The 18,199-nt window shown below is 42.7% G+C and overlaps 1 protein-coding gene across 1 annotated transcript in view; it reads left to right on the forward strand.

Annotated features, from left to right (window-relative positions):
• Window positions 1-3,621: 3,621 nt before the first annotated feature.
• Window positions 3,622-18,199, forward strand: part of COG7 (component of oligomeric golgi complex 7) — an 83,852-nt gene continuing 69,274 nt past the window's right edge. Inside the window, exons 1-4 of the mRNA XM_047087527.1 lie at window positions 3,622-3,964; window positions 10,536-10,684; window positions 10,981-11,097; window positions 14,475-14,643. Coding sequence (XP_046943483.1) covers window positions 3,796-3,964; window positions 10,536-10,684; window positions 10,981-11,097; window positions 14,475-14,643 — 604 coding nt within the window. The 5' untranslated portion in view covers window positions 3,622-3,795. The remainder of the gene's footprint in view (window positions 3,965-10,535; window positions 10,685-10,980; window positions 11,098-14,474; window positions 14,644-18,199) is intronic.

Consider the following 18,199-nt stretch of genomic DNA (forward strand, 5'->3'; position numbering starts at 1 on the left):
TAAGATCTGGAGCAAGGCAAAGATGTCAGCTCTTGTCTCCTCCAACATGGTACTGGAGATTCTAACCAGTGCAGTTAGTAGAGGGAAGAAAGAGGGAAAAGGAAAAGAGTCTGTATTTGCAGATGTTATGAACCTGTACATAGACAAATCCCAGGGAATACATGCACACATAAATAGCTTGAACTGATAAATTCCATTCACAATAGCATTAAAATGCAATACTTTGGAATAAATTTAACAAAAGTGCAAGACATTTGGCAATGTGCAACTACAAGGTATTATTGAGTGAAATTAAAGATCTAAATTAGAGATTCTGAAGGAGGGGTGATTGTTTCCACTGAGAGACACTTAGCAATGTGCATAGACATTTTTAGTTGTCACAACTTGGGGGAAGAGATGCTTTGGGCATCTAGTGGGTAGAGGCCAGAGATGTAGCTAAACATTGTACAATGCATAGGACAGCCTGAACACCAAAAAAATCATCTGGCCCCAAGTGTGAATATCCCCGAGGTTGAAAATCCTAATCTTAAACAGCCATTTCACGTTCGTGGATCAAAAGACTCGATATTGTCAAGATGCTAGTTCTCAAAATGATCTGTAAGTTCAATAAAATCCCTATTCCAACAGCATTTTTATGTACAATTGGTAAGCTGATCAAAAGATGTATATGGAAATGCAAAAGGTCTGGAGTAGCAAGAGAGAGGGAGGGGCAGCAGAGAGCCTGATGCAGGGCTCAATCTCACGAACCGTGAGATCACCCCCTGAGCTGAAACCTAGACTATTAACCGACTGGGCCACTCAAGCAACCCCACAAGACAAGTTTTAAAATTTTTTTTCAACGTTTATTTATTTTTGGGACAGAGAGAGACAGAGCATGAACAGGGGAGGGGCAGAGAGAGAGGGAGACACAGAATCGGAAACAGGCTCCAGGCTCTGAGCCATCAGCCCAGAGCCTGACGGGGGCTCGAACTCACGGACCGCGAGATCGTGACTTGGCTGAAGTCGGACGCCCAACCGACTGCGCCACCCAGGCGCCCCGAGACAAGTTTTAAAAGAACAAAATGGAAAGACTTAACACTATCAGACTTCCAAACTCACTATAAACTACAGTAATCAAGAGAGTTTGGTTTTGGTACAGAATCGGCATAAGGATAATGGAATAGAATTAAGAGTCCAGAAATCCTTATATTTATGTCATTTGATTTTTGACAAAGATCTTAAGGCAATTCAGTGGACAAAGGAAAGTTTTTAAATTGTCCTGGGATAACTATATCTGTATTAAAAAAAAACCCCAAATAAACAAAAAACGGGCGCCTGGCTGGCTCGGTCGATAGAGCACCCAACTCTTGATCTCAGGGTTGTGAGTTCCAGCCTCACATTGGGCATAGAGGTTACTTAAAAATAAAATCTTAAACAAACAAACAAACACACTTAGGCCATTAACCTCATACCATAACCAAAAAGCGAACTCAAACTGGAATCACAGACATAAATGTAAGAGCTAAAATTTTTAAAACTTCTAGAAAAAAATTTAGGAGAATTCTTCATGATTTTAGGTTAGGCGAAGATTTCTTAGATTTCAAAGATTTCTTAGATAGTATGATCCATAAAAAAGAACAAGTGATAATGGAATTTATCAAAATTAAAAACTTTTGAACCTGAAAAGACACCATTAAGACAATGAAAAGACAAGATACAGATTGGGAGAAAATAGTTGTGAACCATATTTCTAATAAGGGAAGTCAGAATATGTAAAGAACTTTTTTTTTAATGTTTATTTTTGAGAGAGCATGAGCAGGGCTCAGAGCTGTCAACAGAGCCTGATGTGGGGTTCAAATTCATGAGCTGTGAGATCATGACCTGAGCTGAAGTCAGACGCTTAACCGACTGAACCACCCAGGCACCCCAGAATATGTAAAAAACGTTAACAGCTCGATAATATGAAGACAGGCAACCCTGTTTAAAAATGGGCAAAAGATTTAAATAGATGTTTCACCAAAGAAGATGTAAGAATGGCTAATAAGAACATGAAAAGATGTTCAAAATTGTTGGTTATTAGGGAAATGCAAACTAAAGCAACAATGACTTACTACTACATAACCAATATTGGTGAGGCTGTAGAGAAACTGGAACCCGCACACATTATTGATAGTAATGTAAAATGGTATAGGCATTCCAGGTAAGTTTGGCAGTTTCTTAAAAAGTTGAACATAAATTTATCTCGTAAGTTGGCAATTCCACTCCTTGGACTATATCCCAAAATAATGAAAACATGTCTACACAAAGGCATGTAGTGAACGTTCACAGCAGCATTATTTAGAATGACTTTAAACTAGAAACAGCATAAATGTGCATCAGTTGGTGATTGAATAAATGAAATGAACTATTGTGTCCACACAATGGAATACTATACAGCAACATAAAGGAACAAGCTACTGATACATGGTACAACACAAATGGACATTCTACTCAGTAAATGAAGGCTGATACAACAGACTACACAGTATATGATTCCACGTATCCGAAAAATCCAGAAACGGTACATTTATAGACCTCAGACTAGTGGTTTCCTAGGGCCTGGTGTGGGAGCAGAGATTAAATGCAAATAAGTAGGAACTTTTTTGGCTGATGGAAACGTTCTTGTGGAGATAGACTAACACTCTAAATTTACCAAAAGTCATTGAATTGTATACTCACAATGTGTGAATTTTATATCCTGTAAATTATTAGTAAAGTTGTTTTTAAAAAGTTCCTCGAGGAGGGGAGGGTCATATTGTAGAGGCACTTAAGGCTTCCAATACCACAGGACTTGATCAATTTGCTCCTACCAAGGATAGTGTACGAGCTTTCCTGCTTTGTGGAGTTAGGTTCTTGGATATAGTCTTCAAGAGTTACCGTATGCACGGAGTCAGAGTATGCCTGGGCTGAGAACGGATAAATGGCAAAATTATTCACAATTGTACAGAAAGGATTTTTTTTTAATTTTTTTTTTTTTGTTTTTTTGGTTCCTATGACAAAGGAGGTCCTCGGTTTTCTGAGGCGGCACATTGTTTATTTTAGGCTGGAGGAAACAGTTACGTGCAGACCGGTGACTTCCAGTTCCAGCGCGGTGTGTTGCAGGGAAGGACTAGGAGGCTCGTGTGGCTACACGGATGAAAGGAGCAGGAAGGATGGTGGGCACAGGCCAGATCTCGTAGAGTAAGTAGGAAGGCAGTAAAGCATGGTAAAGAGTTCAGGTTCCAGTGGCGGGCTTGCCTGAGTTCCGATCCCCACAGTGCCACTTTCTGTCTACAAGACTGAACCAGTCGCTCAACTGCCTCAAATCTTCATCTTTACGTTGGGGAAAATACTGGCACTTATAGTACCGTGAAGACTGTGAAGTGCGCTAGTGCACGTAAGGGCTTTGGAGGAAGCACATACTTAAGCACGCGAACACGCACTTAAGTTAGCAAAAGAAGCGAAAGGCCCTCAAGCTGCCGCTGCTCGCCGCTCTCCGCCAGTGGCCTTGCGCCAAAGCCCAGCTCACCAGGGCGCCCGGAACGCCCGCAGTCACTATGGTAACGGCCACCTACTTCCGGAAGAAGTACGGCGCGCGGCGAGGGCCATTCCGAGCAGTCTGTCTCGGAGAGTTGACAGAGGGGCCTCAGAGGGGTGAGTTGTGGGTGCCGTGGGTTCCGCCTGCCGCCCACCCCCGGGCCAGCCCCGGTGCTCTCGCAGGGCCGCCCGCCTCCGCAGCCTCGTTGCCACCGGAGCCAGCTCTTCAGGCGTGGACGCCGGGGCCGAGGCGGTGCGGCCATGGACTTCTCCAAGTTCCTGGCGGAAGACTTCGACGTGAAGGAGTGGATCAACGCGGCCTTCAGGACTGGCCCCAAGGAGGCGACGGCCGGGACGGCGGACAGCCACGCGGCCACCCTGGTGATGAAGCTGCAGCTCTTCATCCAGGAGGTGAACCACGCCGTGGAGGGTGAGGCCGAGCTGTCCGCGCGGGCGTGGGGCGGCGGTGGGAACTCGAGCCCGGCCCGACCCTCCTGCAGTCCCTTCGGGGGAGGGTGTCAGCTCGCTGCCGCCAGTTTTTAAGGCTTGCCAGGTCTGAGGCTTGCTCTTCCACCCCTCGCGGTGCTGTCACGTTTCCTTTTATTTATTTTTTATTTATTTATTTATTTTTTTAGTATTGTATAGTGAGTTTTTATTTTTTTATTTTTTATTTATTTTTTTTATATATATATATGAAATTTATTGACAAATTGGTTTCCATACAACACCCAGTGCTCATCCCAAAAGGTGCCCTCCTCAATACCCATCACCCACCCTCCCCTCCCTCCCACCCCCCATCAACCCTCAGTTTGTTCTCAGTTTTTAACAGTCTCTTATGCTTTGGCTCTCTCCCACTCTAACGTCTTTTTTTTTTTTTCCTTCCCCTCCCCCATGGGTTCCTGTTGAGTTTCTCAGGATCCACATAAGAGTGAAACCATATGGTATCTGTCTTTCTCTGTATGGCTTATTTCACTTAGCATCACACTCTCCAGTTCCATCCACGTTGCTACAAAAGGCCATATTTCATTTTTTCTCATTGCCACGTAGTACTCCATTGTGTATATAAACCACAATTTCTTTATCCATTCATCAGTTGATGGACATTTAGGCTCTTTCCATAATTTGGCTATTGTTGAGAGTGCTGCTATGAACATTGGGGTACAAGTGCCCCTATGCATCCGTACTCCTGTATCCCTTGGGTAAATTCCTAGCAGTGCTATTGCTGGGTCATAGGGTAGGTCTATTTTTAATTTTCTGAGGAACCTCCACACTGCTTTCCAGAGCGGCTGCACCAATTTGCATTCCCACCAACAGTGCAAGAGGGTTCCCGTTTCTCCACATCCTCTCCAGCACCTATAGTCTCCTGATTTGTTCATTTTGGCCACTCTGACTGGCGTGAGGTGATACCTGAGTGTGGTTTTGATTTGTATTTCCCTGATAAGGAGCGACGCTGAACATCTTTTCATGTGCCTGTTGGCCATCTGGATGTCTTCTTTAGAGAAGTGTCTATTCATGTTTTCTGCCCATTTCTTCACTGGGTTATTTGTTTTTCGGGTGTGGAGTTTGGTGAGCTCTTTATAGATTTTAGATACTAGCCCTTTGTCCGATATGTCATTTGCAAATATCTTTTCCCATTCCGTTGGTTGCCTTTTAGTTTTGTTGGTTGTTTCCTTTGCTGTGCAGAAGCTTTTTATCTTCATAAGGTCCCAGTAATTCACTTTTGCTTTTAATTCCCTTGCCTTCGGGGATGTGTCGAGTAAGAGATTGCTACGGCTAAGGTCAGAGAGATCTTTTCCTGCTTTCTCTTCTAAGGTTTTGATGGTTTCCTGTCTCACATTTAGTCCTTTATCCATTTTGAGTTTATTTTTGTAAATGGTGTGAGAAAGTGGTCTAGTTTCAACCTTCTGCATGTTGCTGTCCAGTTCTCCCAGCACCATTTGTTAAAGAGGCTGTCTTTTTTTCCATTGGATGTTCTTTCCTGCTTTGTCAAAGATGAGTTGGCCATACGTTTGTGGGTCTAGTTCTGGGGTTTCTATTCTATTCCATTGGTCTGTGTGTCTGTTTTTGTGCCATCACGTTTCCTTTTATAACTTAAGTCAGAAGCGTGAAAAACAATATTTCAGTATTTCAACAGTATTAAATAATCGTCGGCACGTGCTTATGTTTGGCAGAAGCGTATCAAAGCCGTATGGGACTGACACAAATCTGGGAAACGTTGTTTTAGCAGACTTTCATGTCCGTGAGGAAGATGGGCAGGCCTGACTGGAGACTTGAACCATCTTTTAAGGATAGTTAATTATAAAAAATAATACACGCCAGCAGCCATTTCATTAACACCTCGATTCGGTTTTTATTCAGGGCATACTGCACGCCAGTCTCTCTGCTCGGCTTTGTGGGAGAGACACGTTGCACAGACTGCCGGCAGGAAGCCTATGATCCAGGATACGGAACTTTATTTTATGGATGTGTCCAGTGTTTAAGAAAAGGCTGGTGTTGGTGGGGAGAGCGGGAGGGGAGCTGTCTTTCACTGCAGATCCTTTATTGCACTGTGCATCTTCTGCTTATGATTGAGCATCTGTCACGCATGTGCCCAGAAATAGGCAGTGGGCAAAAAGTGTACCTTTCAGGCAGTTGCTGCCTTGTGGGGGAAGATACTAAACAGTTCACTTACAGTGAGGGGTGGCTTTACCGCAACTAGAACCAGGAGCGGCCAGAGCTGGAAGAAGTGTATGGTTACCTGGTGTCTGGGAGAATCATAAAGGGCTTTCCCTGTGTTAGGCCTTGAAGGAAGACTTCATAGGACAAAGAGGGGGGACGTCAGTAACTACGCGATAGCAATATTTGAGTCCTTGGAATGTGTCAGGCAGTCTTTTAAACGCTTTATATGTATTAAGTAGGTGGTTCTCCAACCAGGGCTGGCAACGTTGCCTCCTCCTCCCCCAGCCCCCAATATCTGGAAATTGGTGAGAGTGTTTTTATGCATTGCAGTGGTGAGGCATGTCACAACCATGGACGTTCAGTGGAAGTACCCAGCGATGCTTGATGTCCTGCAATGCTTGGCACAGTCCTGCACAATGAAGAACTGTCCTGGCCAAAATGTTAATATTGCCCCTTTTGGGCATAATTATCTAATTTAAACCTGGCAATAGTCCTTAGAGGTAGGCACAATTATTATTCCCACTTTATAATTGGAGAAACTGCAGCGGAGTGAGGTGACTTACCCGGTCATGTTGCTAGTGAGTGGGGACCGTTTGCATTTGCACCCAAGCAGTTGGTTCCAGAGCCCAGGCTCTTATCCATGATACTGTGCTACTTGTCTGGTATTAAAGGGAGAGAGGACACCACATGCAGAGGCATGTGAGTATAGAAAGGCCTAGCCAGCCCACAGAAGAGTGAGTTCCAACAGAGCTCCATCAATAACATCAACAAATATGAGTCACTGGTATGATGACCACAGGATCACACTTCCGTAGGGAGTGGGGAGACTTGCCGGAGATAAGGCAGAAAAGTAGATTGGGATCAAACTGTGAAAGGCCTTAAGTTTATTTATTTTGAGAGAGAGAGCATGCACGCACAAGTGGAGGAGGGGCAGAGAGAGAGGGAGAGAGAGAATCCCAAGCAGGCTCTGCACTGTCAGTGCAGAACCGTGAGATCATGACCTGAGCCAAAGTTGGACACTGAACCTACTGAGCCACCCAGGCGCCCCCCAAAGCTTTATTTTTATGGAAGATGAGACCGTGGCTCAAGTCTTCAGTGAAGAGAGGTTATTGCAGAGGTTCAAGGAGTGGGTATTGAGGACTCCAAACTGGAGGATCGATTTGTTCATGAATTCAGTCAACAAATATTGGGCACAAACTGTTTTCCAGGTTTCAGAGATCCAATGTTGAATGAGACCCAGTCTTAGGTTGGATAGGTTAACAGGGGCCAGATCATGCAGGGATTTTAATGTCACGTGAAAGAGTTTGGATTTGAACCAAAATGAGTGTAATGGGATGTTACCGGAGGATTTATAAGTATGGGAGTGACATGGTTTGATTCATGGCTCCATTCTGCTGGAGGCTGCTGTTCAGAAGGGTGGACTGTCATCATAGTGGCTTCAGGTGGGGTTATGACAGTGGACATGGTGAGAAATGGATAGATTTAAGATATTTTTAGGAGGAAGAATGGGGAGAACTTGCTGGTGGATTGGAATAAGGAATGAGAGGGGGAGAACATCAGGAGTGGCAGCAGGTTCTTGAACCGCCCAGCTGTGGGCAGAGGTGCCAAACGTAGAGTAATGTTGAGAGAATTTGTAGTGAACATCCATACGCCCACTACCTAGATTCTACAATTAATGACCTAACTATATCTCCTTTATCACAAGTCTGTCCACTTACCAATCCCTCTCTCCATTCATCCATCTTATTTTTTTTATGTATTTCAGAATGAGTTGCAGACATCAGTATCCTTTATCCCTGTGCATTTCAGTTAGTACCCTAAACATAATAGAGTTCAGTAAGTTCAGTACTTGTTTACAGCTGTTTTTCTTCACCCTGTAAAATTTACATAAGGTGAAATGCACGAATCCTATCTGGCGAGTGTGATGAGTTTTGACAAATGTGTACAGCTAGGATAACTCAAACCTCTGTCAAGAAATAGAATGTTACCATCACCCAAGACAGTGTCCCCACGTCCCTTTACGGTGAAATCTGGCCCTTACACTCTCAGAGGCAACCACTGCAAGTGATGGTTTTAAAAATGGATACAGGGGTGCCCTGGTGGCTCAGTCAGTTAAGCATACGACTCTTGATTTCGGCTCAGGTTGTGATCTCACAGTTCATGAGTTCAAGCCCTGTGCTGGGCTCTGTGAACACAGCGTGGAGTCTCCTTGGGATATTCTCTCTCTCTCTCTCTCTCTCTCTCTCTCTCTCTCTCTCTCTCTCTCAAAAATAAACATAAAAGGGGTGCCTGGGTGGCTCCATCGGTAGAGTGTCCAACTTCAGCTCAGGTCATGATCTCACGGTTCGTGAGTTCAAGCCCCACGTCGGGCTCTGGGCTGATAGCTCAGAGCCTGGAGCCTGCCTCAGATCCTGTGTTTCCCTCTCACTCTGTTCCTCCTCCATTTGTGCTCTGTCTCTGTCTCTGTCTCTCAAAAATAAATGTTAAAAAAATAAAAAATATATAACAATGAAAATATTAAAAAAAACATTAAAAATGGATACAAGAGTGGACTAAACTTGGGGGTACTGTGGAGAGGGGAAAAGAGGTATACAGGAAACAGCAAGGGCTGAAGAGTGACTGAGGTTTAGCAGGTGGAGACCAGGCTGGGGCCATAACATTGTTAAAAGTCAGTCTTTGTGCAGAAGAAATCCATGTCCTGTGTTTGTTTTCTTAGTCTTAGAACTTTACCTGGGGTCAGTGCAGGAAACAGATTTTTACTTTACAGCAGAGCTGGATGAACAGGTTCCTGAACTACTTCTTTGAGATGTTAGAGTTCCATTCATTGCGCTGGTAGAGAAGGCACTGGGCTTCTTTGGTTGATTCCCATCAAATTGCCCTTTAAAGGCTTAAAGGGGTGTGCTATTAACTCTCCCAGTTCCACATAACACATCATAGTTTGCAAAAATGTTCAAGTTGTATTCTGCATTCGGGATGTCTGTGAAAAAATGCATCTTTCTTTCTTTCTTTCTTTCTTTCTTTCTTTCTTTCTTTCTTTCTTTCTTTCTTTCTTTTTTCTTTTGAGAGAGCAAGCAGGGGAGAAGAGCAGAGAGAGAGAGAGAGAGAGAGAATCCCAAATATGACACGGGGCTTGATCCCATGACTCTGGGATCGTGACCTGAGCTGAAATCAAGAGTTGGCTGCTCGGGGCGCCTGGGTGGCGCAGTCGGTTAAGCGTCCGACTTCAGCCAGGTCACGATCTCGCGGTCCGTGAGTTCGAGCCCCGCGTCGGGCTCTGGGCTGATGGCTCGGAGCCTGGAGCCTGTTTCCGATTCTGTGTCTCCCTCTCTCTCTGCCCCTCCCCCGTTCATGCTCTGTCTCTCTCTGTCCCAAAAATAAATAAACGTTGAAAAAAAAAATTAAAAAAAAAAAAAAAGAGTTGGCTGCTCAACTGACTGGGCCACCCAGGCACCTCAAAAAATGCAGCTTACTTAATATCACTTGATCTCCTACCAGACCTGTTAAATAAGAAACTCTGGCAGGTGCCTAGGGACCTGTATTTAACTGCACTCCAGTTGATGCTGAGAGTCTGTGGACTCTGTTTTGAAAAGACCATGGAATGCAAACGGGCCAGACACATGTAAGGCTTGGTTTCAGCTCTGTGCAATCTTTTTTTATTTTTTTTTAAACAATTTTTTTTTCAACGTTTATTTATTTTTGGGACAGAGAGAGACAGAGCATGAACGGGGGAGGGGCAGAGAGAGAGGGAGACACAGAATCGGAAGCAGGCTCCAGGCTCTGAGCCATCAGCCCAGAGCCCGACGCGGGGCTCGAACTCACGGACCGCGAGATCGTGACCTGGCTGAAGTCAGACGCTTAACCGACTGCGCCACCCAGGTGCCCCATCAGCTCTGTGCAATCTTAAGCAAGTTACTCAACCTTCCTAAGCCTCAGTTTTCTTATTTCTAAGAGGCGGCTACTAATGATTACTGTGGACATTAAGTGATAGAACATTGGTAAACCACCTGCACGTAGCTGGCATCTACCCAGTGTCAGATTCTTTCATTCTGTCTCCTCACAGAGGGAGTTGCACTTTCACTCAGTGGTGGAAAACAGTTGGTGTTGGGTCGGGCTGATGGTTCCTTCCTTGTCAAATCACGTGACCCTCACCCGTCAGACTGGGGAGGACATGGCCCTGGCAGAGGCCACCTCCCAGCCCACCTCCTCTCCATCCCGCATTTCCCGCAGGCTCAGAAAGCTGTGTAGTTGGTAGTGCTTTGGGGAAGAGTCCCTTCCTGTCTCCTGATTTATTCAGGTTGTGACTGCTCCGATTTTCGCCTTTCATTCTTGGCTTCTTGCTGCAGAAACAAGTCACCAGGCTCTTCAGAACATGCCCAAAGTGCTCCGTGATGTGGAAGCCCTTAAACAGGAGGCGTCTTTCCTGAAAGAGCAGATGATTCTTGTCAAGGAGGACATTAAAAAATTCGAACAGGATACATCCCAATCGATGCAGGTATTTTGGCTCCTGTCCTAAATGTTGATTCTTGGTTTTGGAAGACCTTCCCTCCCAACCTGAACTCCAAAGTCTGCCAGCCACTCAACACTCCTCTTTGGCTTGGTTCTTTCAGCTTGCACGTCTGTCTTCAGTACCTGCTGAACAATGTAGCCACATGATTGGTGTCGTAAGGGGCACAGAAGCTCCCTGAAGACAGGGGCACCTCACCGTGCTTATGTTTCAAGTCACTGGAGCAAGGTAGAGAAAAAGGAACTGCCATTTCCTTAGTGTTTGATCCCTCATTTCTCTTTTAGGTGTTGGTAGAAATCGACCAGGTGAAGTCTAGAATGCAGCTTGCCGCAGAATCTCTTCAAGAAGCAGACAAGTGGAGCACATTGAGTGCTGATATTGAGGAGACATTTAAGACTCAAGTAGGTTTTTTGTTTAGGGGATGTTGTGCGTTCTGTTCGGGCAGGAACGTGAGGTTTGGAGAAACCGATGAGAAAGTCATTTGCTCGAAACCGTAAGGGGTAGTAAAAAGCAGCACAGGAAGTGTGCAGGCAGAGGGTGGGAAGATCTGAAATTGCTCTGGGTCTTTCCACCATCTTGAGTTTGTATCTCCTGATTGACTGAAGGCTTCTAGTCACAGAGTTTAGGAGAAGCCTCAGTAAAAAAGGCAGAGGAAATGGATTAGGAGAGTGTGGAGCACGGGCAGAGGGACCTTACCCATCATGGGATCCTGGCAAGGTACTTAACACCTCCTGGGCCGCCAACAGTAGCGAGTAGGAATGCTTTTGATGCCTGGTTATAAGGAGGAGGTCAGATGATGTCTTGTGAAAAACTCCTTTTCAGTTGTTAAGCAAAATGAATTCTTTATCATCCCTTTTGCTGGTTTTCAGAACTCTCACAAGTTTTTAAAAAAGCGCTTAGTGCACGTGGGGAAAAAATTTGTAGACAGGAATAAACAGCCAAAAACGTTTTCCCTGTAACCCTGACACCTCCCAGTGCCCTCATTTCCCTTCTCCGTACAAACTCTCGTACCACCTTTATACCTGTCCTTCCTGACACATACACACTTATGTATGATCCCTGCCCTTTGGTTGCCATAAATGGTAGCACATTGTGAACGCTGCTGGGCACTTTGTTTTTGTACTGTGAGATCTATTATTCCATATCAGTTGTGTTTATCTTTAACATAGAGAGAGCGGGGCAGGGGCAGAGAGAGGGGGCCAGAGGGTCTCTTCTGACAGCAGAGAGCCTGATGTGAGGCTCAAATTCAGGAACCTTGAGATCACAACCTGAGCCGAAATCAGATGCTCAACCAACTGAGCCGCCAGGCACCCCAGTTATGTTTATTTTTAAGTACAATAGAGCTCCTCTGGGCTCATGACAAGGTAATTGATTTAGGCTTCATAGATGTGAGTTGCAAATCTTACTTGACATCTGGCATGGGTGTGACAGAGAATAGACCTAAGTACAGTCTCTGATTGCAATCTGTACACAACTAATATTAACTAGCTAAAAGTTAGAAAGCTGCTTTCTCCCCTCCCAGCTATCCTGATATTCAGAACTAATTGCCCACAAGATCGCCTGTATCCACCTGGACATCCCCCTGGACACTGCAAACTAAATTCATTACTTCTGTCTAGAACCACTGCCCATTTGCTCTTCCCTTTGGCCTCCCTCTCTTGGTTAATGGCGGCACTTCCCATGCAAGTATTGAGGCCAGAAACCTTGGCAGTCCTTAACTGTTCCCTCTCCCCATCTCTCCCATCTTTCTCTGAAGTTGTCTGTTCCTTAGATCCCTCTGCCACCACTCTGATCCAGCTTCCCATTGTTTTTCTCCTACGCCATTTCAACAGCCATCTGTCACTGCTGGCTCCCACCCTGTCGTTGGCAAACTCAGTCGCTCCCTCCCTGTGCCTCTTGAACCATAGTCCTTAATTTGTATCCTGATCTTTCTGTATGTGAACCCAAGGGCTGCACTGTGATCTTTGTGTTTCAATATGGTGTCTGACACATCGTAGACACCTTTCGGATGCTGAAATGAAACAATTACTGCATTCTTAATTCTTTTAAAAAATAGCTTTTCTAATTATAAACATAGGCTTTTTTTAATGTTTATTTATTTTTGAGAGACAGAGAGAGCCAGAGCACGAACTGAGGAGGGGCAGAGAGAGAGGGAGACACAGAATCCGAAGCAGGCTCCAGTCTCTGAGCTGTCAGCAACAGAGCCCAATATGGGGCTCGAACCCACGAACCATGAAATCATGACCTGAGCTGAAGTCAGATGCTTAACCAACTGAGCCACCCAGATGCCCCTAAACATAATTTTTTTTAATGTCTATTTATCTTTGAGAGAGAGAGTGCTCACGGAAGCGGGGAAGGGGCAGAGAGAGAGGGAGAGAGAGAATTCCAAGCAGGCTGTGTGCTATCAGCATAAAGCCTTACTTGGGGCTTGAACTCATGAACCGTGAGATCATGACCTGAGCTGAAATCAAGAATCAGATGCTTAACTGACTGAGCAACCCAGGCACCCCAAATTATAAACATAATTTGTGTGTGTCTGGAAGATTTGGAAAATTCAGAAAAATACAAGGCAGAGAACAAAATGAGCCTTATTCCTGTGTCCTAGTAATATGCTTTTTATGTCTAGTAGGTATTTTTCTATGTATTTTTACATCTTTGCACCTGTGTATTTTATATGTATGCATATATTACAGGTATATAGACATTTACATATATTTTAGTGTCTATATTCTTTTTTATCTAATTTTGCTATAAATAAATATAAAATATTTTATAATATATATTTTATAATCATATAAATCATATTTTGCTATGTAATTAATACTTTTCAAAAACATGATCTTTAATGGCTGCACAATGTTCTACATTCCATTATGAGGGACTCAGCCTTTATATTTTATTTGTTATCAGGGAGGATTTAGGTTGTTTCTAGGTTTTTGTTATTACAACACTAGAATCACATTAATTAATTAAAATGCATGAATATCTCTGTGTCCCTCTGATTGTTTCTTTTTTTAAGTTTTTATTTTTAAGTAATTTCTATACCCCATGTGGGGCTCGAACGCACAACCCTGAGATCATACTCTACCAACTGAGCCAGCCAGGCACCCCCTTCTAATTGTTTCTTTAGGACATATTTTTAGAAAAGGAAATACCAGGTCAAAAGATATGAATAGTTTTCGGGGCGCCTGGGTGGGTCAGTCGGTTAAGCGTCCAACTTCAGCTCAGGTCATGATCTCGTGGTCCATGAGCTCGAGCCCCATGTCAAGCTCTGTGCTGACAGCTCAGAGCCTGGAGCCTTCTTCAGATTCTGTGTCTCCCTCTCTCTCTGCCCCTCCCCCTCTGTCTCTCTCTCTTCCTTAAAAATAAACATTAAAAAAATTTTTAAAGATATGAATAGTATTCAAGGCTCTTGATGCATATTGCTAAATTGTTTCTAGAAAGACAGTGTAAATTTATGATACCAGGTAGACTTTTTTCTTCACACCCTCACTAACAATAGCTATTATAATTTTTCCAGGGTTTTTCCACTTTGTTAGGAGGAAAACTCTTGTTTTAATTTTATGAATTGTCTTTCCATGTATTTTGTCCATTCTTTTTTTTTTTTTTTTTTTAAAGTAGACTCCACAACCAACATGGGGCTTGAACTCACAACCCTGAGGTCAGGAGTCACATGCTGTACCAACTGCACCAGGCAGGCACTCTGTATTTTGTCCATTCTTAATTGAAATACCTGGGTCTTTTAAAGTAAATATCCCCAATTGTGGTCTTTTTATAGGACATAGCTGTGATTTCTGCCAAGCTGACAGGTCTGCAGAACAGTTTAATGATGCTTGTGGATACTCCAGACTACTCAGAAAAGTGTGTGCACTTGGAGGCCCTGAAGAACAGGCTGGAGGCCCTGGCCTCCCCGCAGATTGTAGCGGTATTCACCTCTCAGTCTATAGGTGAGTGCTAGCCCTTTCTCATCTTTGTGTGCACCTCTTTACAAAGGTAAGGCTTTCCGAGTCTTCAACCTCTTGAATGTCTTAATGTGGATTAAATTATGTAGATCGGAAGTTAACTTGTAACTTTCTGGGGTGGTCGCCTTTTTTCAGAACATACAGAAAAGCTGAAATAAGTGTACGACAGACACACCGTCTAGATCCCAGCCTGGTGTTTTACCAGATTTGCTTTGTCACTTACCTATCCACCCATCCATCTCCCTCTCCATCCATGTTCTGTTTTGGATGAATGTCAAAGTAACTGATAGATACCAGCATTTCATTCTTAAACGCTTCCGCATTCGTATCAGTAACTGGAGTTCAGTATTGGTGTGTGATTCTCTTTTTTTGAGGTAAAATTTACATTTAGAGAAATGCGCAAATCTTAAGTGTACCGTTTGATGAGTTTTGGCCCTTATCAAGTATTATTTTTATTTCCTCTGATTTACTAATATGGGAGATCTATTAATAGCATTCCTAATATTGTATCATTCTTGCAACTCAAGAACAAGCCCCACATGTTTATGGGGTATCTGTGTGTGTGTGTGTATATGTGTGTATGCATGTGCATGGTAATGTACTACTGGATATTTTACTGATACTTTAGAATTTTTCATAGAAATCCCCTTAGTAAATATCTTTGTCAGGCTTTAGTATGCTGGTTGTGTCGGCTTCATAAAAATGATTTGTAAGCTTTTATTCTTCCTTATTACTGTTAGGTTTTAAGGAACATTTTTATCAAATACTGCCATGGCTCCATTGAATGCTTTCTGCCTGCTGTTCAACTTGGGTATGAATATTACAACTTCTGCCTTATTTTTTGTTTGTATTTGCTTTAGTATGGCTTTACCCACTTTTTTTTTTTTTAGCCTTCAAGCTTTCTGTGATGTTTTATTTTAGACTGGCTATTGGAGATGGCATATGGTTGAATTTTGTTTTTTGATCTAGTTCTTCCTTCCTTCTTTCCTTCCTTCCTCCCTCCCTCTTTCTTTTTCTTCCTTTTTTTTCTTTCTTTCTTTCTTTCTTTCTTTCTCCCTTTCTTTCTTCCTCTTTCTTTCTTTCTCTCTCTCTCTCTTTCTCTCTCTCTCTTTCTTTCTTTCTTTCTTTCTTTCTTTTTTTCTTCCTTCCTTCCTTCCTTCCTTCCTCCCTTTCTTTCTTTCTTTCTTCTTTCTTTCTCTCTTTCTTTCTTTCTTTCTTTCTCTCTCTCCCTTTCTTTCTTTCTTTCTCTCCCTTCCTTCCTTTCTTTCTTTCTTTCTTTCTTTTTTCTTTTCTTTTCTTTTCTTTTCTCTTTTCTTTTCTTTTCTTTTCTTTTCTTTTCTTTTCTTTTCTTTTCTTTTCTTTTCTTTTCTTTCTCGTGGCTCCTTGCCCAACATGGGGCTTGAACTCACAACCCTGAGGTCAAGAGTCACATGCTGACTGAGCCAGCCAGGCACTCCTAATCCTTGTATTTTTTAATAAGTGACTTTATACCATTTAGGTTTTTGTTTTAACAGAAATTTTCAGTCTTGTGTGTCTCTACATTTTTTGTTTACTGTTTCTGTTTTCTTTGTGTTTTTTTTTCTCTCACAGATGATTTGAAAGATATATAACTTGATTTTCGTTTTTCTAGTGATTTATTATTTCAGATACTAAACTAAGCTTCTTTCTCAATTTATTGGCCTCGTAATGAAACAATATCTGACTCCCCCAGTTAGTGAACTTTGATTCCTCCTGCTTCCCACCTACCCCACTTCCTCGCTCGATCTAGAAGATTGCATAGTCTAGAATTTTAATTATGGCATACTATCAAATTATTAATTATTAATTTTTTATCATAGGGCTTCTCTCTCTAAACTTTTAACTGTTAGACAATTTTCATATTTTGTAATATTTTATTTTTATGTAACTGTTTTCTTTTTTGTTGTTGTTAAATTGTATTTGTTTTTAGATTTATTTTTTTTATTAACTTGTTTTATTTTATTTTTTTTAAATTTATATCCAAATTAGTTAGCATATAGTGCAACAGTGATTTCGGGAGTACATTCCTTAGTGCCCCTTACCCATTTAGCCCATCCCCTCCTCCCACAACCCCTCCTGTAACCCTCAGTTTGTTCTCCATATTTATGAGTCTCTTCTGTTTTGTCTCCCTCCCTGTTTTTATATTATTTTTGTTTCCCTTTCCTTATGTTCATCTGTTTTGTCTCTTAAAGTCCTCATATGAGTCAAGTCATAGGATTTTTGTCTTTCTCTGACTAATTTCACTTAGCATAATACCCTCCAGTTCCATCCACGTAGTTGCAAATGGCAAGATTTTATTCTTTTGGATTGCCGAGTAATACTCCATTGCATATATATACCACATCTTCTTTATCCATTAATCCATCGATGGACATTTGGGCTCTTTCCATCCTTTGGCTATTGTTGATAGTGCTGCTATAGACATGGGGGTGCATGTGTCCCTTTCAAACAGCACACCTGTATCCCGTGGATAAATGCCTAGTAGTGCAATTGCTGGGTCGTAGGGTAGTTCTATTTTTAGTTTTTTGAGGAATCTCCATACTGTTTTCCACAGTGGCTACACCACCTTGCATTCCCACCAACAATGCAAAAGAGATCCTCTTTCTCCGCATCCTCACCAACATCCGTTGTTGCCTGAGTTCTTAATGTGAGCCATTCTGACAGGTGTGAGGTAGTATCTCATTGTGGTTTTGATTTGTATTTCTCTGATGATGAGTGATGTTGAGCATTTTTTGGCCATCTGGATGTCTTCTTTGGAGAAGTGTCTATTCATGTCTTTTGCCCATTTCTTCACTGGATTATTTGTTTTTTTGGGTGTTGAGTTTGATAAGTTTTTTATAGATTTTGGATACTGACCCTTTATCTGATATGTCATTTGCAAATATCTTCTCCCATTCTGTCAGTTGCCTTTTAGTTTTGCTGATTGTTTCCTTCACTGTGCAGAAGTTTTTTATTTTGATGAGGTCCCAGTAGTTCATTTTGGTTGGCCTTTGTTTCCCTTGCCTGCGGAGACGTGTTGAGTAAGAAGTTGCTGCGGCCAAGATCAAAGAGGTTTTTGCCTGCTTTCTCCTCGAGGATTTTGATGGCTTCCTGTCTTACATTGAGGTCTTTCATCCATGTTGAGTTTATTTTTGTGTCTGGTGAAAGAAAGTGGTCCAGGTTCATTCTTATGCATGTCGCTGTCCAGTTTTCCCAGCACCACTTACTGAAGACACTGTCTTTATTCCATTGGATATTCTTTCCTGCTTTGTCAAAGATTAGTTGGCCATCTGTGTGTGGGTCCATTTCTGGGTTCTCTATTCTGTTCCATTGATCTGAGTGTCTGTTCTTGTGCCAGTACCATACTGTCTTGATGATTACAGCTGTGTAGTATAGCTTGAAGTCTGGGATTGTGATGCCTCCTGCTTTGGTTTTCTTTTTCAAGATCGCTTTGGCTATTCGGGGTCTTTTCTGGTTCCATACAAATTGTAGGATTATTTGTTCTAGCTCTGTGAAGAATGCTGGTGTTATTTTGATAGGGATT

The sequence above is a fragment of the Lynx rufus genome, unplaced genomic scaffold (genome assembly GCF_022079265.1).
Source record: "Lynx rufus isolate CCGP_SWC_20201006 ecotype Redwood Valley unplaced genomic scaffold, mLynRuf1.p SCAF_23, whole genome shotgun sequence".
Lineage (NCBI taxonomy): Eukaryota > Metazoa > Chordata > Mammalia > Carnivora > Felidae > Lynx > Lynx rufus.